Source organism: Peromyscus leucopus, chromosome 6 (assembly GCF_004664715.2).
Source record: "Peromyscus leucopus breed LL Stock chromosome 6, UCI_PerLeu_2.1, whole genome shotgun sequence".
Classification (NCBI taxonomy): Eukaryota; Metazoa; Chordata; class Mammalia; order Rodentia; family Cricetidae; genus Peromyscus; species Peromyscus leucopus.
The window spans coordinates 129,714,408-129,741,706 of record NC_051068.1 but is presented as its reverse complement, the minus strand read 5'-3'; the positions used below and the strand labels follow the sequence as shown (position 1 = coordinate 129,741,706).

Sequence of the window (27,299 nt, the reverse complement as noted above, 5' to 3'; positions counted from 1 at the left end):
ACTCTGTGTCTTTACCAACATCTAATACTATTCTTTAATCTAGTAATGGCTTTCTAAAACAATTTCCTCAAATATCTTGGATTTGGGCACATTCAAACTGTGATCACTTGTCAATCAGAAACCCTCTGTGTCCCCAAGCATGTGCCCAGTGGCTCTTTTCTGTGGTCATGTAGTACAAAGGCTGTACTGTGTCAAACTGTATCTTGGATTATATTTAAATCAGCTTTGTCTCTATCCCTCCACAGAGTCTTCTGTGGGGTGTGCTAATATTGGATCATAAACTAGGACCTAGTTGCAAATGATTTTTTTGTTTCCCATGCCTATGGGCAGATCTTTCACCATACCTGTTTGCTCCATCCATAATTTGCAAGTTCAATGTTAAATGCTTGATTTTATGCTCCTGGGTAAATTTCTCACTCTGGTTCTTACAAATGTGTGATATCAGTTATAATGAGTTTTATGAACATACTGGTGACCTTAAAAATGTAGTTGGTTTTTACTTGTTGAGGATGGACAAGGCATAATTTTTCTTAAAATAATGAACTGACCATGGATCTTTGAAAAATTTTTGCACCCATAATTCACCCTAAAAATGCCTTTTTCTGAGTAAGATGCTTATCTGTTGTGGAATATTTTGATCATACTGTGACACTCTGAGACTGTTAAAATAATAACAGTTAAATGAAGTTTAACTTGAGTCAGGGTAGAAGAAGAAGGGAGAGCCAGGGCCACGGTACCAGAAGCTCTGGTCCACACTGGATGCCAAATGATGTTTTTCTGTTTGCATAGAGGCTGTATGTGAATCCTCTGTATTTTAATTATTGTCTGAGGCCCCATGGTTCTGTAGTCAGTACCCGGCTGGTTTGGTTCCACAGCCGTGGCAGAGCCCAGCCAAGATATGTAGGTTTAAATTAAGTCTCTATCATTTTATTTGTCTATAAAAGACTTGGGAGTCAAAGACTGAGTGAAAACCAGCTACCTCAGAGAGGCTGAGTAGCAACCAGCTGAGCTTGATTTTTGGACAGAGACACTGCAAAAGACATGTCTTACCTCTTCCCAGAACCAAAAGGAAGCTCAAACTCTAGTCCCCACCCTTTCCTTCCTGTGTGTCTTCTCAAAAAATAGTAACCACAAATGAAAATACCTTTTTGTAATAATGGACTCCAGTACACCAACATTCAAGGGTCCCTTCCTTTAAATAAAATAAAATGCTCTAAAATTTTAAAAATAAAAGCTTCCAAATTGCCAACTTCTCTATGGCTGAGTCCAGTCAGTTAATCACTGGCTCTGCCCCGCTGATTCAGGGTAAACTTCATTTAACTGTTATTTATTTAACAGTTTCAGAATAATGTAGGGTGATCAAAATATCCCACCACACTCATCAAATTTCAGTGCTATGCAGTGTTTGTTCTTCCTCAGCTCCCAGGATATTATCAGCATTAAATAATCAATGACAATTAGTAATCATGTCATAGAAATCATAAGCATTGATCATGACACTAACTTAAAACTTTCAGACAAATCAATACTTGTTTCAAAGCATACTTGACATTTTAGGTTCTTTGGACTTTTCATTTAAGCATTTATCATTTTGGGTCCTCAATCTTAAGCTTTGCAATTATCAGGCAGACTCCCTCTACCCTATGGATTCCAAAGGATATTTTAATGATTGCTTTAGTTTTTGCAATGAAGAATCATATTTAAGTATAACATTAATGAGTGGCAGGTTGTAGGGCTTGGCATCCAGGTCTGGACTATTTCTCTACACTCACACTAAAGCCTACAGCAATGTATGTTAAATATTGCAGTCAGACCAGACAGGTTGATTAAAATTATAACTGAACAAGACTTTGCCCCTGGGAGATGATGTGTTAAGTAGGAACTTGTGCCCAGAGGATTTTTAACATGTGCTTTCTACTTTTGAGTAGTTTGTCAGAAATGCAGGTCAAACTACGGGCAAGTGTGATTGGAAGGGCACTCCAGAGGACTATATCCAAATACTACAGTGTGCATACTTCTTCACTGCCATGGTTTACACATGGCTGTGACCTCCAGGGACATGGTTTGATTTCAGAATGTTAACTAAGAAAACAAAAATGGAATTGCCTCAAAAGGAAATATAGCCCAAGGCAAGGAGCCTTCTAAAAGGTTTTCAAACAATACATCTGTGTATAAGCTCTCTCAGGAAGTCTCTGAAACAGAATCCCACCCCAGGCTCAGGCACTCAGCCAAGAATACCATGCACCAACTGGGACTGGGAGAACAGTAGAAAATTACCACTCATTTACACACCTTAGAGCATTTTATTTTATTTAAAGGAGGGGACCCATGAATGTTGGTGTACTGGAGTCTATTATTACAGAAAGGGTGTTTTCATTTGTGGTCACTAGTTTTTGTTTTGAAATGTCAGTATCCCACTAATCACATGAATCATTACAAACATCCAGTTCTCAGAGAAACAGAAGCAAGCCTGCTCAGATTTAAAAATCCTACAGGATTCAAACACATATTCCTATAAATTCAGCTATGTGTTCACTTCAGCATAGCAAAGAGTAAATCAGCATAAGTAAATGCAGACTGTCTTTATCTTAAAAATGATAACAATCCAGGGGTTCATGCTTGGAATCTCAACTCTTGAGAGGATAAGGGACTCAGACATAAAGATTCTCATCTATTAGAGGCCAACCTGAGCTACATAGAAAGACCCTCAAAAAAGCAAAATGGCTTCCAAAAATAAAATGTGTTACTTTTTGGTGGTAGAATAGTGTATTTTGACACAATTTTATTTGTCACAGTAATATAAAAACAATTGCTTAGACTTTAACAACTCATATTACTAAATGTAAACAGATAGTGAAGTTCAAATATTGTTGCCATTTTTTAGGAAACAAAATTAAAGTAGCTAACTCCTGTTTTCTAATCTGCAGACCTAAGCTGTATTAACAGCCCTTAGGTGACTGTAGAATGGCCATTTCAGTGACATCAGTTATGTTACTGCTCAGTCCTGCCAAACCTTGCTAATGAAAATTGGACACATTTGGAATCTGCATGGGATCTAGTACAAAACTTATCACAGGGTCTTTAGTTCTATGGAATTATTAAATGCTAATACAGCATTTTACTCCTCAAAAAGCATTCCCACTACAAGATGTTAATCATAACAGTTCATGTGCTGGAACACACTACTCAGTAATCTTGCTAGTTCCTAGGACTGTCTACTTTGTCAAGCACAATGGTCAACCAACATCTTCATAACAATATATTTTTTAGAAATGGCATGCAGGAAAATATATAGAGAAGTTATGAAGAGGAGCCACAGTCTTGTTATAAGCAGGTCACCTTGCTTCCCAACAGGAAGTCAGCTGTCTGTTTTTGTGACAAAATACCTGAGATCATCAAATGATTTGCAGAAAAAACTTATCTGAGCTGTTAGTTTCAGCTCATGGCCAGTTAGTTTTGTTGTTCGGGGCCTGTTATCAGACCAAGCATTGTGATACAGTGCATAGTGAAATAAAGCTGTTCATTTTATGATGGCCAGGAAGTGAAAACAGAAGGGAGCCAAAATGCTAGAATCCTGTCAGATTCAACTCCCAGTGGCCTAATTTGCCTCACCTAGACCCAACATATAAGAAGTTTCTTAACCTCCCAATGGTTCCAGTGGCAGGTGACCAAGACTTAAACGTGGCTTTTGATAAAGAGTCAAGATCCAAACTACAGTACCAACCTTCCTCTCCCAAGGAGAAGATGGTCCACAAATACATACTGCTGCTGAGTTTCTGCTCCCCTTTTAAAGGAAAAACTTATTGAGAAGCTTTCCCAGAAAAGCCTAATACCTCTTTAAAAGAAATTCTCATGAAAACAGAAACTCTTCAACCATAAATAAATAAATAAATAAATAAATAAATAAATAAATAAATAAATAACCAATGTACGGAGTACATAGATTCTTCAACATATGGTCCTAAGTAGAACTCTGAAGGTGGGTCAGGGAGAGCAGTCTAGGGAAGGAAGTAGCAGGTTGTTTTATTACAAGATGTAAATCTGGTAATCTGAGGGATCCAGAGTTTGAAGAACCAAAAAACCCATAGAACATTTACTTGGGAACCAAAACAGACCCAAGAGAGGAAGTTCATGACCAGAACTTTGATGTGGATTGTGCAAAGTGACCTGCAGATATCTGAAGATCATGAAAACTTGGGCAAAATGAAGGGCTGGGTAGAGAAATAGAATCCTGTCTTCATTTCTGTGTAACAAAACCCTGGTGCTGTATCAGTATTTGTGTGTCATGAAAAGGAACCTGAATTTTTTTTTCTCTGACACAATGACAAGTCTATAAAGATGTTAAGCCACATAACTCTAATTCCTCTCCCATCTTTTGTTGCTGGATTTTTTTGAGTGTTTAGTCTAACAGATACATTGTATTTCACTTTAACAATGCATATGTAATCAGAAAACTACTTGAGCCTAAAAACATCATTTTCTAAGCTTTAATTCATCTAGGATTGAGCATTCAAACAAATAAATAATTGCACCAATTAAATGAATAAAATCTTCATCATTTTAATTACTATTTATACACTGTTAGTATGTTTTTAATTTTCCAAAACATACTTTAGAGTTCTCCCTGAAGATGAGCCCTTAGTACCTTAGTTCTTCTGTACACAGTTGGCATAATTAAGTACATCTTGACTATTTCCTTCATCTCTTTATCCTACTTCTTAAAGATTTGATTGGAATATTAACTAAGTGAAAGTAACAGTAGAATCTTCTTGAACTCCATAAAACCCTACAGCCCTGTCTAACTCTACTTCATCTAGATTATTTCTCAGTTCTACAGTAAGTGGTGGATATGTATAACCTTTATAATTTTTAAAATAATTTAATAATTGCCTAGAGATTGTCTCATATAAGTTATAAATTAAAAGACTTTATATAGAGAGTATTTAGCCTAATAATGTTTTTTCTTTTCTTTTTTTTTTTTAATTTTCTGGAGCTGAGGACCAAACCCAGGGCCTTGTGCTTGCTAGGCAAGCGCTCTTCCACTAAGCTAAATCCCCAACCCCTAGCCTAATAATTTTAAAGTACATTTTTCTTTATTTCCCATGTCTACCATGGGTAGAACACATATAAAAGTCAAATCCTTATGCAAAATGAATATATATAACTTTATTCACCCCATAGAAACTATTTTTCAAGATTTGATTATTACAAATGCATAAGAATATGTTAGGCTTGGATATTTTTTATTATGAATGATACACTGAAGATATCAGCCATAGTCACTTCTTCATGGGAACTGACCACATAAGAGCAGATTACTTGTTTCAAGATCACTGGAAATTACTAATTCAGTGTTTATAGTAGTGAGAACATAGAATTTCATTCAATTGGATTATTGGAAGTTCCTCTGATCTATAAGAAACAAATTGTATGATACTCTTAAACAAATTATATTTGTATAATTTCCAAAATAAAGGAAAGCACAATTTTCACTCCTCATTCTTTTAGTGAAGCACTAAATCAGCAAAGGGAATATTATGATATATGCAGTCTTCTCAGGTGGATTAAGTGTCACTTTAAAGGGGGAGATTCTGACACACACTGAATTTGCACAGCCACAACTCAAATGTTTGGATGGTGTTTGGGAATGACGCTGATAGGATATGTAGCAACTGGCAGCTACTCTGTTCTTGCTTACTATGTTCATTTAGATGCATTTGTTAATTTATAAGAATAGTTAATTAAAATTGTTTAAATTTTCTTTTTTTTTTTAAGGAGCCCGCCACATGAAAAGAATGCAAGTCAAAGTGCCCACAGCCTAGACGTCTTCAGAGACAGGAGTGACTAGCAAGTAGATACTATGATACTTCCTTTGCCTAAGTGTACAGGGTTCAGTCATGTTCTTGGGATTTTTAACACTATGGTGACCAAATAGTCTTGCAACTTTAAAGAGATACTTAGCAATATTTGTGCTAAGCTCTACTACACCAGAAAAATAATTAGGAAGAAAAATGGCTATCATGGGTTTCTGGAAACTCATTTTCTGTCAGTAATAATGAATTTATTTTTTAACATAAATGTGAGATTAAGTAGTGTATCTTGCCCCAGGCCTTACTCATAAAAAGAGTAATATGGATCTCCCAGTTTCTGATGACATATTCAATCATGACCCAAATATACTAATTCCTGTGAAAAACCATTTGAGGAATTTATTTTGTAATCATACATTCATTTTTGAAGGTTGTATTTCAAAACATCAAGGTATTATGAAATGAAACCCAAGCACAGGGTAGTAGCTGTGTAGTTACCAGAACACCCTGATATTTGCAAGAGATAAAATCAGAGATTCAATGACAAAACCATGCAATGTGTGGATGAAGAGATTAGAAAGAGGAGGGGGCTCCACAGAGAGAAAAGGATAAATAAGATTAAGTGAATGGCAAGAGAATTTTTTGAAAATCTTGGCTTCATGTTAAAGTGGTCAAAGTCAAATATCCTTTAATTTATCTTGAAAATTACAATAGAATCAAATGTTCATGCCAAATGAGTTTTAGAAAGTACATACATCAAATATTTTACTGCAAGTAAAATTATAAAAATTACTGCAATTACAAGCTATATATGTTAATATTTTACACATATAGACACATAAACACACAAACATCATTTCAAGATAAAAATTAGTGCCATATGTTCTTAAGTCTTAAAAATAAGAGCAACAAGTTCTAAGTCTTTCTCTGTACTAATTGTGATTGAAATACATTTGCCAACAAAAGTACATAAGACTTATGGTGTTATGAAATATTAGAAATTAAGCATAAGTATTTCTATATTTAAAATCCTATAGTAGAAGACAGTTCTATGATAGAAACTATAGAAAATATGTGATGTATTTGAGTGGCTTAGCAATACAGTATTTGTGATATTTGTTTATGTTCTGAAAAATAAAGCTTGCCTGACAGGTCAGAGAAACAGAGGAGCAGCCAACAGTGGCTTATTACCTCTCCAGATCATCCAACCAAAAGGGCTGAGATTCTGTCACCTCTCCGCCTTATCATTTCCTGTCTCTACCCCACCTTGTCATTTCCTATCTCCTCTCTGTACAGATCTCCAGACCTCTACGGTTTACTAGTGGCTAGCTCTTCCCTCTGACCTCCAAGCAAGCTTTATTTGTCAGAACACAAACAAAATATCATACAACAATACAGGTTCCTAAAGAATTATACAAGTCAAGAGAAGTATCTTCCTTTTCAATATCCTACAAAAATTATATGAGTGAAAAGTTACAGATGATATACAATTCATACATAAAGTTTATCAAATATTTATACTGTTGAGAGTACAGGATATGGAAGGAAGCATACCTAGCAATAACTAAATAAAAATAAAATTATTATAATGTAAATTATTTACCTTTAAGGCATTTACTTACACATTTAGAGGTTTTTATGATGAGCTGGCATAAAATGATATCTCTTATATTTTGGAGAGCTGTGAACGAATGCCTTCAAGATTTAGTTCGCCTGGGCAATCGTCATACTTAAGGGGAAAAAATGGTGAAAGCACGCTTATAAATACCTTTGTATAAGTACTACAAGACCATGCCACATATCCAAGAATGCATGGGCAGCACAAATTGGACTAGATTTAAAAAAAAAAAAAAGAAGAAGAATAAGAAGATACCAAGGTAGGGAGGGAAGGGAAGGTACATCTAGGGGAAATTGAGAGAGGAAGGTGAATACAATCAAAATACACTATGAAATTCTCAAAGAACAAATAAAATTGGGGCAGGGGGCACATGCACACTCCAGGTTCCACAGTAATTTTGGATGGATGAGCTGTGACCAGGAATATTTAGAAAAAGGCAGCTGACTTCCAATGGAGGCTCTTACCATGGCAACTGTATTTAGGAAAGTAAAGTCTACTGCCTCTAAACTCAGTAAACTGAGAATAACAGCTGTGGGGAGCTTGTTATCAGGCCTGTGGGCTGGATTACCCAAATAGAGTTTATGCTTGAAACCACAAGGATTTAAGCAGGCAAAAGACATGTTGCAAAGTAAAAGATGAACATTACCCAGGTGCAGTTCTGAGGCTCAAGATCGTGTCCTCAGGATTCTGTTTGAAGGAAGTGAACCATAAAATAAGAGGAAACTAAAACCAAAGAAGTAGCATAAAAAGTGACTAGTATTCAGAGCTGCCAGAAAGTCCTTGGATGGGGTGCCTGGCAGAAAAAGCCTTGTCAGTAACTGAAATGAGTAATTAAGCCAATCCAACAGTGAGAAAGTGATGGTCTATGAACCTAATATGGCACCTTTGTGATTATTTTAGATGTTTTGTTTAGATAAAGATGACTCTTATCTTTTGTCTGCTTTCTTCCTTTTCCTAATGAAAGCAAAAATAATAGGTTATATAAATAATCTGAGCTCACTGTAGAAATTTCAAAAAATACATTCAAGTTATTATGCCCAGATCGCAGAGACCCCCAAAAGACCACCATGGAGATTGAATCATGTATGTAAAAGCAAAGAGCCTTTATTCAAGCTCCAGGGCTCAGTCCTTCTGTCTGTCCAATGCAGCAGTGAGAGCAGAGAGCCCTGAATTCAGGTGGAGCAGAGTTTTTAATCATAGCAGAGGTTGTGGTGAGGGGATTTCCAGGGTCCAGGACCCTGATTGGCTGACAATTGTCTAGGGGTATCTGTAAAACAAAAAATAGATAGATGTGTGCTAGACTCAGGGACATCTGGCCACTTTATCTAATGGTTGGAATGTTTGGGATGTCAGGTACTTTCTCACCCCTGGGTAGATCCCTGGGTGGTATCACCTTAAGGCTTTTCCTGGATCTGGCTGTTGCCTGCCAGTAAGCCTGTCACAGAAGCTGTGTCTAGGCTCCTAAGCCTGTCATGGCTGCTGTGTGGTCAAACTATTTTGGGGCCCCTTCACAGAAGTGTGCTGTGGATATCGCTCTATATAAATAAAACACTGATTGGCCAGTGGCAAGACAGTAAGTATAGGCGGGACTAACAGAGAGGAGAATTGAGGAAAGAGGGAGGATAGGGGAGACTGCCTGGAGCCGCCACCAGGACAAAGAAGATGTAAAGTACCGGTAAGCCACGAGCCACATGGCAAAGTAAAGATTAATAGAAATGGGCTAAATATAAGAGTAAGAGCTAGACAATGATAGGCCTGAGCTAATGGGCAAGCAGTTTAAATAATGTAAGAGTATGTGTGTTTATTTTATAAGTGGGCTCTGGGACTGGCAGGGCTTGGCAGCGGGAGCTAGAGAGAAATTCTCCAACAGAAATGTTATAAGGAATATAAAAAAAATCACATGTGAAGCAGGTAGATCATTGCCAGAATGAACAGTTATATGGTTTATGGGCTGAGTACTTCACAAATTATGCCTTTTATCACTAATAATGAATTTTTTTAATTTTTTACAAAAAAAATTTTAACAAAATTTTTTAATTCATTTTTTCCTGCTTTTTTTCAAATACTGCCAGCTTTCATATAGTTAACATCTGCATGTTTTTCTTTTTGCATCCTTAATTCAGTCTGCTTGTTCTTGTATTTATGTTTTCCATGCATATCCTCTAGTCTGGCAACATTGATCTACACCGGAATAAGTAATTAATTTACACTTAAATTTACTTGCTAATGTGTCTTTGTATTTTTCATGTTGTTTCTTATTTTCTCTTTAACCTATCTGTGTGGGTTCCTTTTGATTTCTTTTGTTTATTACATTCTTTAGAATCTTTTTTATTAATTTGATATTCTTATTATTTCAGGGGTTTTTGTGTGTGTGTGTCTACCTATTGACCTAGGTTTTTTATTTGTTGCAGTTTAACACAGTGACTTTTAGCAATTCTCTGATAGTTATAGACTCTTGAGAAACACTCCATCTTCTGCTGCATCAAGACATGTTTCCCAAAGATCACTTCATACTCACCCTCATCTCAACCATCATTCCCATAGTCAATGCCTGCTTATAGCCACCAGTTATTTATATGTTCTGTTGCTCTTCATGTTTTCCTGAATGTCTGTATCTCAGATAATATCTTCTTTATGATTGATGGAACCTCTCTAGTGTTCCAACAATACATTTTCCATTTTTGTTTCCCTTGAAAATGTCACATTTTGTCTTCCTTTTGAACTTTGTATCTACAGGCTATACAATTTGAGCAATTTAAAAAGTCTTTCCATAGTGCTCTAGCTTCCACATTTTGGGTAGTAAATATCTTATCGTATTGCTTTTTTTATTGTATAAATGATTGTTTTATTCAGCTGTAAAGAATTAAATTATGTAATTTCCTGGAAAATTTATATAACTGGGAGACCATTGTATTAAGCCAAATATATATACAGTTACTTTATATGTGTATTGATGGGCACCTATGCTGATTTCAGAACAGCGGTGAGGAATTAGTGTAATGAACAGTGATGTGTGAAGGTCTTGTTGGCATGTTGATGTAGAGTCCTTGCATGTATCCACAGAAATGAAAAAGCAGGTCATATGGGAGTTCTGCTTTTGAAGTTTTAGAAACCTCTATTCTACTTTCCATAGTGGATAGACTAATGTACACTTCCAACAAGACTGTATGAGAGTCACTTTTCCCCTCCTTTCTCACCAGCATTTTGCTGTAAACATTTTCTGATAGCTATTCTGATGCAGATAAGGTAGAATATAATGAATTTCAATGTTCTTTTAATCTGTATCTTCCTGGTGGAATTTTTGCATCCATGTTCATCAGAGAGATTGGTTTGTAATTTTTCTTCTTTGTTGTGCTCTTATCTGCTATAATAAGCTAACACTGGTTTCAAAACTAAGATTGGTAACAGCCTTTCCCTCCTGGGATATGGAATAATTTGAGGAGCATTGTGCTATTTCTTCTTTAAAGGTCAGTAGAATTCATCAGAATGTACATCTGGCTTTTGTTAGTTGGGAAATGTTGTTACTACTTCAGTCTTAAATTATTTATCTTCTCGAACTATTTTTAGGCAAAATTTGTCTAGAAAATTATCCATGTTTTTATAATTTTCCAGTTTATCAGAATTTAGACTTTCAAAGTATAAACTAAAGGTCTTCTGAATTTCATCAGTGCCTGTTGTAATATCTCTCTCATTAATTTGAGTCCTCTTCATGGTGGTTAATTTGAACAACAGTTTGCAAATCTCATTTGTCTTTTAGAAGCACTGAGTTTTGGTTTTTTAAATCTAATTCATTTCCATTTCACTGGTATCTTCTCTGGTGTTTAGTAGCTCTTTCCATCTACTAAGTATGGCTATGGCTTGTTCTTACTTTCTTAAGATCCTGTAGTGCTTCTTTAAATTAGTTATTTGATATTTCTCTAATGTTTTAATGCAAGCATTCATGGATTTAAACATCTCCTTGGAGCTACTTTCATTGTGTCTGACAGGTTCCAGTATGTTGTATTTTCTTTTTCATACAATTGTAGGAGGTTTTATACTGTTAGTTTCTTTCATGACACATCCCTCACGCCATCACATGTTGTTCCATCTTTGTGAGTTTTTGTGTTCTGTACATTTTGTTGCTGTTGATTTCTAGTTTTACTCCACTATGATCAGATAGAGTAAAAAAAAAAAAATTCAATTTTCTTGCATTAGGGAAGGACTGCTCTGTGTCCAAAATGTGGTTTATATTTTAGAGAAAGATCCATGAACTGCTAAGGAAAATTTATATTCTGCAGTGGGTAAGTGGAATGCCTTTTAAGTGCATTGATTATGACAGCTAGCTCAGTTGTTACTTTGCTAGCTTTTTGTCTATCTGACCTATTTGTGAAAGTGGGTTGTTGTAATCACCTACTATTATTATGTTATAGTCAACTTGTGCTTTTATATACAGTAGTGTTTATTTATGAGATTGGGTATGCCAGTGCCATGTTGTTTTTATTATTATGATTCTGTAATATAAAGATCAGGATAGTTATCTCTCCAGCATTTTTTTGTTCAGGATTATTTTAGCAATATGGGGTCTTTAACAGTTTCATATGAATTTGGGGATTTTTTTTCCTATTCTGTGAAAAATGATTTTTTTTTCTATTCTGTGAAAAATGAGGTAGAGATTTTAATTAAGATTGCACTGAATCTATAAATAGATTTTAGTAAAATGGTAATTTTTCACAATTGAATGTGCTGCTGTCTAATGCATATCTACCGAATTCTACTATCCTCTTGCTATATGGTGAACAATATGAAATAATATTCTTTATCTCTCCCAATTTAGGTTTGAAATAGATTTTGTCAATTAGTACTATCTCTATACCTGCTTGCTTTCTAGTTCTATTTTTTGAAATGCACTTTTCATTCTTTCACCCTAAGGCTTTGCCAATGAGGTACAATCTTGTTTATAACAGATGGGTCCTATTTTTAAGCAAATTTGTTGGGATGTATCCTTTGGTTGAAGAATTGAGACCATCAATATTCAGCTATTACTGAAAGATACATGTTAAATCCTGCTATTTGTATCTCCTATTTCTCATTTGCTTATTGACTGTCCTCATGGATTGCAGTTTTACCTGTGGCCTCATGAATGTGTTTACTTTTCTTTTCTATGTGTAAGATTCCTCCATATCCTTTATAACTCTGGCTTAGTGCTCATGCATTCCTGCAGCTTGTGTTCATCACTGGAAGTTTGCCTTTCTTCATTTGTAAAGGACAACTTTGCTGGTTATAGTAATCCATGTTGGCAATTATTGCCTTTTGGGACTTGAAATGCATCTTTAAAGGGCCTTGGCTTTTAGTTTCTATAGCAAAATCTGGTGTTTGTCTGATTTGCCTTTATATGTGACTTGGTGCTTCCTTTAGTTTTAAACATTCTTTTTACTACAAAGTTGGTGTTTTAACTATAATTTGATGTGAAATGGTGTTGGTGGAAGTTTCTGTCCCACCAGCCAATTCCCAAATGACCACACAGAAACTTATTAATTATAAATGCTTGGCCAATCACTTAGGCTTGTTACTAACTATCTCATACAACTTAAGTTAACCCATATTTATTCATTTATGTGCTCCGATGTGGCTCATGGCTTGTTACCTCATCTTCTACACCTGCTTCCTCTAAGTCTGGTTGACAACTCCGCCCTTCTTCCCAGCATTCTCTCAGTCTGGCTCTCCCCACCTAACCTCTTCCTGCTTAGCTATTGGACAGTTAACTCTTTATTAAACCAATGAGAGCAACACATCTTCACAGTGTGTAAAAGGATTATTCCACAGCAGAATGGTTTCATTGTGGGGCAATCTTTCCTGGTCTTATTTGTTTGGCATTCCAACTGCCTCCTGAATCAGAGCTATCTCTTGCCCTATATCTGAGAAATTCTCTGCTATGAATTTATTAAACATTTTAATATCTTCAGCTTGACTTTTTCCTTCTATGCCTATGATTTATAGATTTGGTGTTTTAATGGTATCCTGTAGATCTTGTGTGTTCTACTCATTTTTTAATATACTCATCTTCTTATCTATCTTCAGGGTCTCCAAACCCTAAAATTATATCTTTTTCTTCATCTAGTCTGTTGGTAAGGTTTTCTATGTGACTTGAGCTTTTCATTTCCTAAATGTTATTTATGCTTTTTTAATATTTTTCTTTGTTGAGTTCCCCTTTTATATCCTATATTTTCTGTAGACACAGGTCCTGCGCCTGTTTCTGTGTGTTGTTGGCAAGGTGATGGGAACCAGGCTTGTCTCTGTGCAGTCTTTCACATGGGACCATGTCCTGGGTCTGCCTCTGTGAGTTCTTGGAATGACTGTGGGAGCCATACTTGTCTCTTTGGAGTTCACTCAAATCTATGACTCCCAATAAGTTTGTATCCTACAGTTCTGACTTAAATAATTACCACTGCATCTAACAGTATTCTGCAGGACAGCTCTAGACTACAGTCTAAAGATACTTGCTCTGGGTCCTCAGAGGGAGCTCTGGAGAGACTTTCACCTCTAGATCCTTCTGAATGTGAGATGGCTTTTGATACTGTTCTGGTTGGGTGTGAAAAAAGAGGATGTTCTCTGTACCATCCCCCTGCTGCCAGTGTAGCTGCAATCTTGACTTTGTTCTATCTACCACCTCTCTATCTACCTATCCATCCATCTGCCTATCGTTCATCTACCTATTCATCCATCCATCTATTGTCTACCTATCCATCTATCTTTCTTTACATGTGTGTATATATATATACATATATATATATATATACATATATCCATCTCTATCTCTACCACTCCCGTGTACGTACTATATATGTGTGTTCTTTCTCTCTCCTCCTCTTTCCTCTTCCCTCTCTTCTCCCTATCACCTCTTTTATCACCCTTTATCTCCTCTTTTCCCCTCTATTTTCTCTCTCTTCTCTTATTAACTTAAGCATTTGCTCTCTTTCTTGCTCTTGCTACCCATAAAATTATGTAACTGAAAAGACTTTTCCAAACCTTATTTTTACACATTCACACTGGGAAAAGAACACTCTTGAGGACTGAAGCCTCAGGAAAGGACTCAAAACTTTCTTTCCTTCTGTTCTGCTCTCCAAAGTTTCCTTTGTGTCTTAGCAATGTTTTCTACCATCACTCTCTAGGTCTCTACTCACTCTGTCATGGGATTCTTCACAGAGGTTCTGAAATCCATGCACAATATGGGTGTCCTCTACCTACTCTGAGATCTGTCACCATCTCACCTAGTTTGGATTTACAGTTCCCTGGCATCTAATCATGGTGAACATACTTGAATTTGCTTCTTAGCCATTTGCAGGAGACATGTCTATTTAAGTTTAATTTTTCTAATCTGGAGATTTTGTTTGTTTGTTTCTGGTTGTTTACCTGCTTTTTAATAGTCCCCTTTATTTTTCCATTTTCAGCATTTTACTATATGCTTAAGTGTGGCTATCTTTTTGTTTCTGCCAGTTTGGTTTTTGAAATGATAGTATCAAGTCTTCCATCAGTTTGGGACATTCATAGCCATTGTTTCATTAGTTATTATTTCAATTTCATTCTTTCTGAGACCTCAACCTTAGCATTTCCTGCTGGCTCCCACTGACTCTGCACTAGAACTTTCTCCTGCTTTCCTTTAGGTTATTTTTATTGCTCTACTTCCCAGTTCACTTTTCTGGATTTCTAATTTGGTTTTAAATTTATTTACTAAGTTCTGAATTTAAGATATATATTAATCCAAGTCCACTTGATCTTTTATTATATTTCAATTCTCTGGTGAAATTCTATTTTCCATTTTCCTTGAACTCATTATGTGCCTTTTCTCCCATGTGTTTGAGCAAAACAATGTCATTATTTTAAAAGTCCTTGCCTAATATCTCTGATGTATTGGTCATTTGTATCTTTATTTTTAGTATTTGTTCTCTTAAATTTGAGTTTTTATCCTGTCTCTTTAAGTAAAAGACAGGATTTTGTTTTAAACATTTTAAAATAATTAACAAAAATTGTATGTTTTATTATTTATAGTATGTTGTTTAAAACTATGATCATTTGCTGTATTTATAGTTTTCAAAGCCCTCATCCAAGGGAAATGCTTGACAGAGCTAATTAGCATATACATGACTTCACATACTTATTATTTACTTTTTGTGATGAGTCCTTTGAACCTATATCCTTACGTAGAGTTGTATTGAATGTCAGACATGGAGTGCATAAAATTTTACAATCTCCAGGTGATAAAATCCAGGCAAGTAAAGTGAAGAGCAGATGATATCTTCTAACCCTTCCGATACTAAGACAAGACAAGAAAGTCACAAGTTATATAGTTTCTGATTTTCAACAGAAAGCATATGTGTTTAGTGGCATACTTCCCCTGATGAGTCTCTGACCAAAGACTTGGACTGGGACTTCCTTCTGCTTTATTCAGAGGGTTGAAGAGCCCCTCAGTCTAATGATACATTAGACTCAGAGAAAAGGCCAGCTGGACACTGAGATTCCTCACACAAAACTCCCAAGATAAAATCTTCTCATCTCTCAGCGATTTGTTATTCTGTGGACATTCCACAGTCTATCCATTGTTTATAATTGTTGCATTTGAATTTAAATCTGGGTATCTTTCATTCAACATTCTCCTATTTATTGTTACCAACATTTTGCCATCTAAAATTATGATATATTATGTAGCACAAATCCTAATTGGTCTTTATAATTAAAAACCCAGAGCCAGATATTGGGGTAAATGCTGAAAGATCAAAGAAGCAGAGCAGCAGCCACTAGAAAGACTTTTTACCTCTAGGAATCCTCAGCCTGAAAAGAGAGCTGAGCTCCTGTCTCCTCCTGCCTTATATTCCTTTCTCTGTCCAGCCATATCACTTCCTGTCTCCACTCCCCTAGTGCTGGTATTATTAAAGGCATGAGATCCCAAGTGTTGGGATCAAAGGTGTGTGCTACCATTGCCTGACTCTGTTTCTCTTTTAGACTGGATAAATCTTGTATAGCCCAAGGTGACCTTGAACTCCTGATCTTCCTGCTTCCTTCTCCCAAGTGCTGGGATTAAATGTGTGTGCCACCACTGCCTGGTCTCTATGGTTATCTAGTAGCTAGCTCTGCCCTCTGATCTTCAGGCAAGCTTTATTTGTTAAAGCACAAACAAAATATCACCACACTAACTTGAATATATTTTATTTATTTAAAAGAAATGTGTAGCCAGTTATAGGCTTGTGGAGATATAGGAATGAATTTAAAGAAATTATTTTTGAAATTGTTTTAATAAATAAAATATACATAAGAAGGCTAGGGATGTAGGCTGGGGTTCAATTCCCAGCACCACACAGACTGATGTGGGGATTCGTGCCTGTGATCCCAACATTCAGAAGTTCAAGATCATTCTCTACTATATAGCAAATTTGAGGCCAGTCCAGGATACATAAGACCCTATCTCAAAAAAACAACAATGTAATATAATAATATATGTGATAAACTGTACAAATCAATGATGTTTAATTGATTCACATTATTTTGAAAAGAAGTGATTTAATGCTAATAAGTAATAACTCAGTTATTCACAAATCTAAATCTTTTAAATTATATCAGCTGAAAAATGTCTGTCCCACTGCTATGGCAACCATTTAATTTTTCTTTGTATGGGAGGTAACTGCTATTGCCAGTTTATGATATTAATTTCCAAAAACAATTTTCATATAGGATAAATATAGGTTCTTATAGTTTTCTTTTTTCCATAGATATCATGTTGCTTTTCTACTTCTTATAAAATTCTACATTTCATATCTGTTCATTTTTTGAGCCTCCTTAGTGATACCTTGCATGGCTCTTTGGGACTACCACTGCTGTCCTGCTCTGAATGACCATGAATGAGATTATTGCATCTATGCAAGTGCGGAATAGGCCCATTTTGTCATTTTATGGATTTTGTAAAATTGCTCCTCATCAAGACTGCTTCATTTTTACCACTACTCATGCTGTGATGAATATGGCATTGCACTTAAATTCTGGGCTAGTTTCCTCCTTCACAGGACTGTGTGCATCTTTCAGTTCTTTGGTGTTCTATGGAGGGAAGGATCAGTTTCTTGCCCTGCCACCCAGAAGTAGGCTAGGCAACAGTCATTCCTTTCTGGTTTTCTCATTCAGCTGGATACAAAGCAGTATCTTGAATACTGCCAATGGTCTTTTTCTGATAAAGGAATGCAACCTTTCATAGATCTCTGTCTGCCTTTTTATTGTTTTGTTAGTATTTTCATTTTATCACTTCATAACTATTCTGTGTATGTGACACAGGCTAGCCTTATTTTCTTTCTAATGCACTGCAAATGATTCTCCAGTAAAGTTAGATTTTATTGATGTTAGGTTTTTTCCTTTTAGTTAGGTGAGGCAAAAATATATCTATTGTTTTTGTGTTGTATGAACTAGTTTTTATATAACTCTTCCACATATAATTTCTTTCTATATTTAATTCCCAGAGCAGTGGGATCATTCTTGTAGGTTATAATGATGGTGGGCTCCTAATTATTTATTTTCAACTAAATTCACCAATGATGGTGAAAAACTCAGTTTCTGTAATGTGACAATCTTTTATCTTTGATCTAAAACATACAACTGATTTTATGCTTATATATAACTGTTCTGAAGATGTTTCCCCGATTAAGAGGTGTCAGTTGGGGCTGGAGAGATGAATCAGTGGCTAAGAGCACTTGCTGCTCTTGAAGAACAGGTTCAGTTCCCAGCACTTACGTGGAAACTCACAATCACCTATAACCTGAGCTATATGACATTCTGTGCTCTTTTCTGTAGTCTGCAGCACTATGTGTACATAAACCTACACATTCATTTATTTTTTATTTAAAAAGAAATATCAGTGATAAGCCTTAGCAGATTAACAGAAAATAAGCATGAAAGTAGCAGCAGAATATGGACAGAATTCTTTTCCATCACTTCTAACCCCTGCCCTGGTGTTTTACTGGGAAATTTCCACAAATTATTGGAAAGAGTATTTAGAAATTAAACCTTTAAGTTTTGTTACTAATCAACTTGTGTTATGCTTAGAGACTTTAACTCTTTACTACTCAGTATTGGGACATATCTAATAATTAAAGTTTATTAGCATAGTTCTGGACGTTGGAAACTCTGAGATCAAGGTGTCAGCAGATTACATGTTCAGTTAGGAATTATTTTCATTTCCTCTTAGACCGCTGTCTTCTCTTGTCACCTCCTCTAGTAGGAGGGGCTCGGAGTCCCTGTCCTCTTTGAAAAGGCACTAATTCCATTTATGAAGGCTCTGCCCTGAGAACCCAATCCTCTATAGAAGCTCTCATCCCAGTACCTTGCCTTGTGAGACTTCCAACTCATGAATCTGACATGTTATAAATGTTCAGTCCATTGCAGATTAGGACCCAGAACAGTAAAGGCATATGAGTCATGAAACCATGGGGCACAGCTGTTGAAGATACATGTTCTAAAGTCACATCATCTCCTTTAGAATACAATGCCATTCATAGTAGTTTCTGACTGATCACTTGACCTTTCATGCTTTCTATTCCCTCAATTTAAAAATGAATACTGTTCAGGTCAAGAATGCCTGAATGGAAATGCTAGGGACAATTCCGGCCTTCTTCATGTTTTGTTTTGTTTTCATAACATTTTATTTATTCTCTGTGGCTTTTACATCATGCATCTTGATCCCATTCATCTTCCTGTCCCTTCATGTCCACCCTCTGCCCTTGCAACCTCCCTCCCAAAATAAAATAAAATAAAATTTAAGATAAAGAAAAATTTCATCATGGAAGCTGTAGTGTGATGCAATGAGACATACAGTATATCCTTTAGTCCATATATCTTTACTTGCAAGTGTTCATTACAAAAAGTCATTGGTCTGGTTCCAGGGCTCTAGTTTCTGCTACACTATCAATACTAGGCCCTCAGTGGGACTCCTCCTGGATATCTTATTGTCCTGTGTCAGATTTGGATCTGCAGGACTGGCCCCTTCACATGCTACAGCAGATCATAAATGAGGTAGATGTTGGGGTGGACTAACTCATAGCCCTGGTTTTGGGGCTGGGTGGTTGCAGGATTGGTCAGCCCACCAGCTCTCCCCAATTGTCACTACCAGGGTGAGCTCTCCAGCACTACCCCAGACTAGTTCACACTAAGCAGCAAGAAGCAAGGGTTGGGTTCTCCTGCTGTCATGCCTTCAGGGCTGGCTCATTCACATAACAGGGCCAGCTCTGCTGTGTTGCCCAGGTGAGGTCCAGGGCCACTCTCCTGAGTGCTGCAGCTAGTGAGAGGCAAGATCAGCTCTTCTGGTCTGATGACCTCAGGTACAGCTCTCCCACCTGCCTCAGGGAGTGGCAGGAGTTGGGGAAGGGCATCTCTCCCTCGCCATTGCCACCTTATGGCAGATGAGGAGTGGGACCAGATCTCCCACAATTGCATTCTCAGGCAAGGTCACTAAGACCCAGTCAACAAGGTCAGCTCTACTGTGCTGTACAGGCAAGATGCAGGGCCGGCTTTCGTGAGTGCTGCAGCTGGCATGTGAGTAGATCAGTTTTGTCTCCTGCAGCAGATGGTGAGGGGCAACCATCTTCATGGTTTAAAATATATGTGTGTGTGCATATATATTAGAGATAGGGCTTAAATGTCAATGTGCCATTTATTTGTTTGTCATATATATTCTGCACATAAATTGGAAGCAGTTTTAAATCATATTTTTAGTATACCCACCCACACTATGACTGCTGTGAGGTCGTGCACAATTTTTTATTTGTGACACCATGTGTATACTCAAAACTCTTAAATTTTGGACATTTGGGATTTTCAGCCTACAAATGCTCATGCTGCCCTAGTACTTCCTCCTCTAAGGAACAAAACAAACAGAATGAGCAAACCTCACCCTTCACAAGCAAAGCCCTTTTGCCCTTATAGGAAATAGGAAAACAGGATATGAATTGTCCTGTCACACAGAGCAGAAAGACAAAGGACACACAGGAGAGAAAGAAATGCCCATGTGAATGGCATGTGCTCCTCAGCTTTCCCCAGGGAAGAAATACATTTTACACACCTCATCCACCCGGAATCGTGGCTTGGGAACCCAGGACATAGAAGAAAGAAAGCTAGCTGTCATCCTATGATCACCACCCATCTCAGAGCTAGATCTCCCTGCCATTGCCTAACACCAGAGAGCATCCTACTGTGTGTCACCAGTCAGAGAAATGATGAAAACTAAGACTCTGAAGTATGGTTTCCACTAATCACATTGTTACACAATCCCAAGGGGGAAAGAGGCTAAGTCTAACCACTGTAAGTCAGAGACACTTGGGATGTCATACAGATCAAATAGAACACATTTGTTTCAAAAGAAAAACACACAAGGAGCTTATTTTTATTTGAAATTCATTAACCTGTTCTAAACATGTTCTGAAAGAAGTTGTCACTCATAATCTGTGAAGGCAATTATATAAAAAGAGACAAGAATAAAACTGTTGACAAAGATTCCTCAGAGTTTGCAGAGATACCTCAGCGCCAACATACAACTCAGGTGTCCATGTGGAACAACTATTACGCTAGAAAGAAAAGTTCTAGAAGGTTCTAGGAATCATAGATGGCCTGCAGAACTACCAGCACAAGAGAAGAGGCTGAAAACAAGCAGAGAGGTTGATACACACGTGCTTGGGTCTTACCAGGAGGATGATGAGTGGAGGCTGCTGCCAGGCACACACCCCAGCTGCCAACCAGGCCTGTACTGCTCCCTTTCTGAGCCAGCATCCCAGCTCTTCATTCAGAGTTCCTATGACAGGCAACCAAGCCCCACATCTGCTTTATCTGACTATATAGTTCATCTGTGCTGAACAAAGAACCAAATCCCTGTGGTCCAACATCATCCCAGCTGGCACTGAGGAACGGAGTCGGAGGTTTAAATGATAGTGAGAACCACGTGCCTGAAGAGGGAAGGAAGCACTGAATGGATGGAAACTGACATTGATGAAATAAGTTCTCTGTAGCCCAAGTGTATTTAGACCTATACTTTAGCCCCCATGATATCTCTAAAAAACACAAGTCACTGAGGGGTAAGGATGTTTCTCCTGACCTTGCTGTGGTTGCCACAGTTGCTAAAGGAAAACCCACATGTTCCTACCTGGTGGGAAGAACCATTCAGTCTCTACTGTATTGCTATGATGAAAGAATTTGCTTGAAATAAATTATTGTTAAAATTTTATTACCCCAATAAACTCTATAGAGTGATACGTTCATGAGACAAAAAAAAAATTAAAATCTCCTTAAAGCAAAAACAATAGAATAACTATGACAACAAAAGCTATGATGGCTTTGAATGTGGTGCCTTTGGCTTGTGTGGGGATTAGGATGGGGAGAGACCATAACAAAAGGCAGAGGACAGCCACCAGAGCCATGAGAATGTCAGTGGCTCTCTGAAATGCAGCACAGGAGTCTGGAGTGAAATGTGAATTCAGGAAATGAGTCTATAGAAGCAAAAGGAGTTTTGAAAAGTGATTTTTAAAAAAGATTATGAGAGTTAGAGTTCGTGAAGAAAGATATCTAATTGTCTATGGAACCTGATCGTTTCTAAACCTGGTAGAAGAATTGCATCAACTAGGAGCCTGGAAAAGTGAGTGGGTCTTAGGTTGGGCTCCATAGATTTGTGTGTGAAGTATTTCTGAGCAGCACTGGTGAGAGACAAAGAAACCAGGGTAATCTGAAGCTGCAAGAGAGCTTCAAAGATTCACTGTAGCTCGGAAAGTCCTTTGGAACAGTGCTGGTGTGAGGTTGGGCAGCTGGGCCTGTAAACCAAGAGATCACATTTTTAATGAGGTGAGATTGTGAGCTTAAATGACAGTGCCCATAGAAGGGTGTCCATGACCATTAATGAACAACCTTACAGCAACTTGTGGCAGTATGGATGAGTCCATTCTGCAAGGAAGTATGAGGTTCTGGATTCCTCAGAGCACCATGGGAAAGCTAGGCTTCCTGATACACTGTAAATCGGTGGTTCTCAACCTTCCTAATACTGAGACCCTTTAATACAATCCCTCATCCTGTGATGACCTCCAAGCATACAATTATTTTATTGCTACTTCATTTTGTTGCTGTTATAAATCATAATGTAAATATTTGATATGCAGAATATCTGATATGTGACCCCTGTGAAAGAGTCATTTGACCTTCCCCCAAAGGAGTCATGACCCACATGTTGAGAACCACTGTTGTAAAGGGAGTCATTACCAAAGCCTCCCATACCCCATTCATGTCACTTTGTGTTTCCATTTACCTAACTCCTCACTAATAGATCTTCACAGATAGAAGCTTCATTTATTCATGTGCTCTCCAGTAAGGAGATTTTTATGTTTCCTGTTCTCATTGACCAAGTGCTTTCAGTTTAGCTAAACCACATGGAACAGGGTAGGGTAAATTCATATAGATTCCTACAGCCAAGCTTGTTACCATCTGTTATGTAGAAAATGAATATATTTTACAGGATTATTTTTAAATCAATTAGCATTAGAAAGGAGGCTTTCTGTGGATCATCTAGGTTAAAGATTTCAGAAGTTATAGGCTAAAGCAATACATCATTTCTGACTACATAGCTCTGACTACATAGAAGAGTCTGGCTTTGCATATTTTATGTGTGGCTTTGCCTTCCTTCAAAGAAGATGCTAAGTGAAGAGGCTGCAATTATAAATATAAAATTTTAACATAATCTCATGCTCATGAATATAGAAAAGGTTAATAAAAACTGTTAATCATTCTGGCAATTATTAATTTATGGCTACTCTGAGTGTAGGGATAATGTAAAATAGTTCCCAGGAGGGATCTGAGTCAATACACACTTACATTATCCTATCATTTTTATTTTTTTACCACTCTGAATTTTTATGTCCCCTGTAGCTACTTAATGCAATGCTGCCAACTACCTTCAGTCATCTGCTATGTGAACCGATGACAGTTCATTCATGTTTCAGATGATATAGGACCATATTTTGTCAGATTATCAGTAGAATAGGTTAAAATGTATTAGTGACAGGGGTTTTTCTGAAATTCTGAGGTTCTTGGGAGTTACTTGTACCCAGCATAGATGTGGATTCAGGAGGTGAGTTCACAAAAGCAAGAAGAAAAAGGAGAAGGGGAAGGGGAAGAGGAAGAGGAAGAGGAAGAAGAGGAGGAGAGGAAAATGTAAAACAAGAAAGAAAGGAAGGAAGGAAGGAAGAAAGAAAGAAAGAAGGAAGGAAGGAAGGAAAGAAAGAAAGGAAGAAAGGAAGAAAGAAGTCAAGAGAGTCAAAGCTTAAAAAGAAAGAAGCATACAATAGCTTTATTGAGTTCTATTCTTTCTTTGGAAATGACATGCATACACACACCCTAATTCCATCCAACAATTGCCTATAGATAGTAATTAATAAAAAATAAAGCTACATGGAAGCTATAAACATGAAGCAATGGAAGAAAAAAAATGTCTGTCCCTACTTTGAGATACGCTCCTTGAGAACAGGCAGAGTGGGTAGTTTCTGCTACCTCAGTCTATCTGCCATCATAGAGAATCACAGGATTGGAAACAAAATACTTGACTCCCAAATCCAGCCCCTTCTGTGATCATTAGCCAGTCAGTGAAAGATGAAAATTACATTTCCTTCCATTATACAGGAGCAAATCTTGATTACTCCTACTAAGCAAAACCAAAGCAAACAAAGGGAGACCTTTATTTGTGATTGGGGAGCTTGTAACTCTATTAAAGTCATTACGAATTGGCAAAGAAAGAAAAAACCTTGCATTCTGCAGCTCTGCCCAATGGGAACGGGGTGGGGGGGCACTGAAAGGTGTGCTTGTAAGTGGGATAATGGCAACTGCCCAAGCTGAACTACTGCTTTACAAAATGTGGAATCAGCAGAGGCAATCGGGCGTATCAGATGATGAAACAAGAATCACACTGCCCCATAATTAGCCCCTGTAAAAAGAGGCACCATGAAACTCCTATGTTCATCCTTTGGGAAGGTAGTTTTTTGCTTGGATGATACTTCTGAAAAATGTTCCCTTTGCTATCAAACAACAAATTGGAAAAACATTATGTGAGACAAAATGTTCAATGTCAAACTTAGTGGATATGGTCTCCATCTGTGAATGTTAGCAAATCTATCCAAGAACTCTCTCTGTTGATGCATTCTGAAGATAGCAGAATAACATCAGATGCTCAGAACAGTTTATTACCGCTTATGAAACAGGAACCACAGCTGAATGAGCCTGCTTATAAATAGTAAGAAATTATTTCTTACATGGAAATAAAGCATGAAAAAGGTCCTCTCTGCTGCCCCTCATCTTCTACTTTATAATAAAAAAAGAATGTTGTCTTGTGGTTGATTGTTTGGAAATACCAGAGTGAGTGTTAGATTTCCTTTATCTCAACTTTGAATCTATTCTTTGAACTACCTAACACTTAGAAGATACAATCAAATAGGAAGGAAAAAACTCCCACTTTAAAAAAATGTGATATGAGTTATAAAATAATTCTAATTTGGGGATAAAAATTATCAGATAATTTTAATATACTGATTTTTAACAAGTCCAGAACTATTAAGAGCAGTTAAGAAGTTTTTTTTAATGAACCAAACATTTAACGTTGTATCAAAGAAACAGACTTGTAAATGTTTAAAATTCTAAAACGAGCAGTTGTTCAAAGGAAGATACAAATGATTACAACAAAACCTCTGGTCACTGATAAATACCAGCAATTCTAATCAAGTCAAAAAGAATGTCCTACTAAATACTTAAAAGACCTCAATATCTTGCCCAAGTTGAGTTAATATAAAACAGTCATTATTTTAAGACCTATATGCTAGAAAATTAAAAAAAAAAAACTGTTTTATGTTGATGAACAAAGCCATAATCTAGAGAGGAATTGTATTAAGTAAATATATTTGTAGCTTGAGTTTTTCCGCCTTGCCCACAGTCAGGACAAATCTCTGTCTCCCACCAGTCCCACAGCCGCTCAGACCCAACCAAGTAAACACAGAGACTTATATTGCTTTCAAACTGTATGGCTGTGGCAGGCTTCTTGTTAACTATTCTTATATCTTAAAGTAACCCATTCTTGCTAACTTTTCTTATATCTTTAAGTAACCCATTCTAGAAATCTATATCTTGCCACGTGGCTCGTGGCTTACCAGCGTCTTCACATGCTGCTGGTCATGGCGGCGGCTGGAGTGTCTCTGGTCATGGTGGCGGCTGCAGCACAGTCCTTCTGCCTTTCTGTCCTTTTATTTCTCCTCTCTGTTAGTCCCGCCTATCCTTCCTGCCTAGCCACAGCCGATCAGGTTTTATTTATTGATCAATCAGAACAAATTGACATACAGACCATTCCCCAGCACAGCCAAGTGCAGACCATCTCAGACATCTGCACTCAGGCCCATGGTCCTAATCATCCTTTATGCGGACCTGCTGGGTAACGCCACAAAGAACCCAAGAAGGGCTCCCACAGGACATACAGAACATCCCACAGCATATATTAAGAGATCCATTTCTTGAATAAAATAAGGAGATGTAAGATTAATATATATTTGTAATATTTGACTCTAATTTTTACTAAATAAATAAAGACTTGGTTCTATCTCATTTTGTGGTTTGGTTTTTGATTTTAGACAGGATCTTGCTATAATACAGAGAGTACTTGAATTTGCAGGAAGCTGCCTATCTCAGCCTTCTGAGTGCTGGGATTCCAGCTTATGCCAGCATGTCTGGCTCTATGCACCTTTTAAGAACAAAAATATTTGAATTAAAATGTAGATGTGAATGAAGATTAGGCTGCAACCAACATGCTCCTCTGAAAATACACTTCTGTAGAGTGAGTTTTTTGGACATCACATGGACATTATTATAGTGGTTAAATGAATTCTGAAGTCTCAGAATGGCTTTGAACAACTCAGGAGTTTGGGACATAATCTGTGAACCTGAAAATGTGAAAAGGTAACTAGTTTCTAAGAAATATTCCAGGTGAAAAACTCTAGGTAAATTTTTGCAGAAATAGTCATTTTAAAAAAATGCATTGTGTGTTTAGGAAGCAATAAAGTCAGATAATCCTAACAGTCTGAAACTGTTCTATTTATAGTTGAAGGCATATTTAGAAGAGGTGATTTGGCTTAAACCACGTGTCTGCTTGACAGCAGAGATGGGACTAGAGTCCAGATCTCCTGACTCTTAATCCAAAACCCTTCAGTGGAAGCCTGGCAAGGATCCTGATGCCTGTTACACATGCAATTAAGCTTATAATTGGCCCTTGTTCCTGTCTCTGTGAAGACAAGTTTCCTCACATTCCAATGAAATGACATGTTATCCACTGTGGGTCAGAGAAGAGAGTAGAAGATTAACTCAGTGAAGTAATTTTATTTAAACTATCCAGAAAATAAGAATAATGTGATTTGTTATTTGAAGTTTATGTTTCTTTATCTTTGTTAATTAAGAACCTGATTTATCTATGCTAAGGTACACCCAAATTACTTTTTTTTTTACTCATGAAGAACCACAGAAAATTTGTTATAAAGTGGGGTAGCTGTCACAGAAACCCCATCAAGCAATGCATGTCTATAGTCAAATAAATTTAAAATATCTGCAATTCAGTAGTGAAATCAACAAGTATATTTCAGATACCTCAGTATGAACACACACACACACACACACACACACACACACACACACACACACACAAAGGGTAAGTCCCAATATCCAACTTATTTGTTTTTGTTTTTATTTTATTTTATTGTGGCCCACACCATGAGAGGGAGCCCATGCCTGACACTGCCTAATGGCCAGGAGCCGGAGGTAGGACAGCCCAGAGAGACCTAGGATAGAACCAAATGACTGAAAAA

The 27,299-nt window shown here is 37.1% G+C and overlaps 1 protein-coding gene across 11 annotated transcripts in view; it reads left to right on the top strand.

Moving 5' to 3' along the window:
• The window catches only part of Lrrc7 (leucine rich repeat containing 7), a 479,632-nt gene that overhangs the window by 138,531 nt on the left and 313,802 nt on the right, over nucleotides 1–27,299 (top strand). For 2 of the 11 annotated variants that reach the window (XM_028890376.2, XM_037207253.1), the window contains exon 2: nucleotides 5,776–5,851. The exons of the other annotated variants lie outside the window; for them this stretch is intronic. Coding sequence is in view for 1 of the 2 variants with exons in the window: in XM_037207253.1 (XP_037063148.1) it covers nucleotide 5,851 (1 nt within the window). In the remaining variant the exon portion in view is untranslated. The remainder of the gene's footprint in view (nucleotides 1–5,775; nucleotides 5,852–27,299) is intronic. 11 annotated transcript variants of the gene reach the window in all.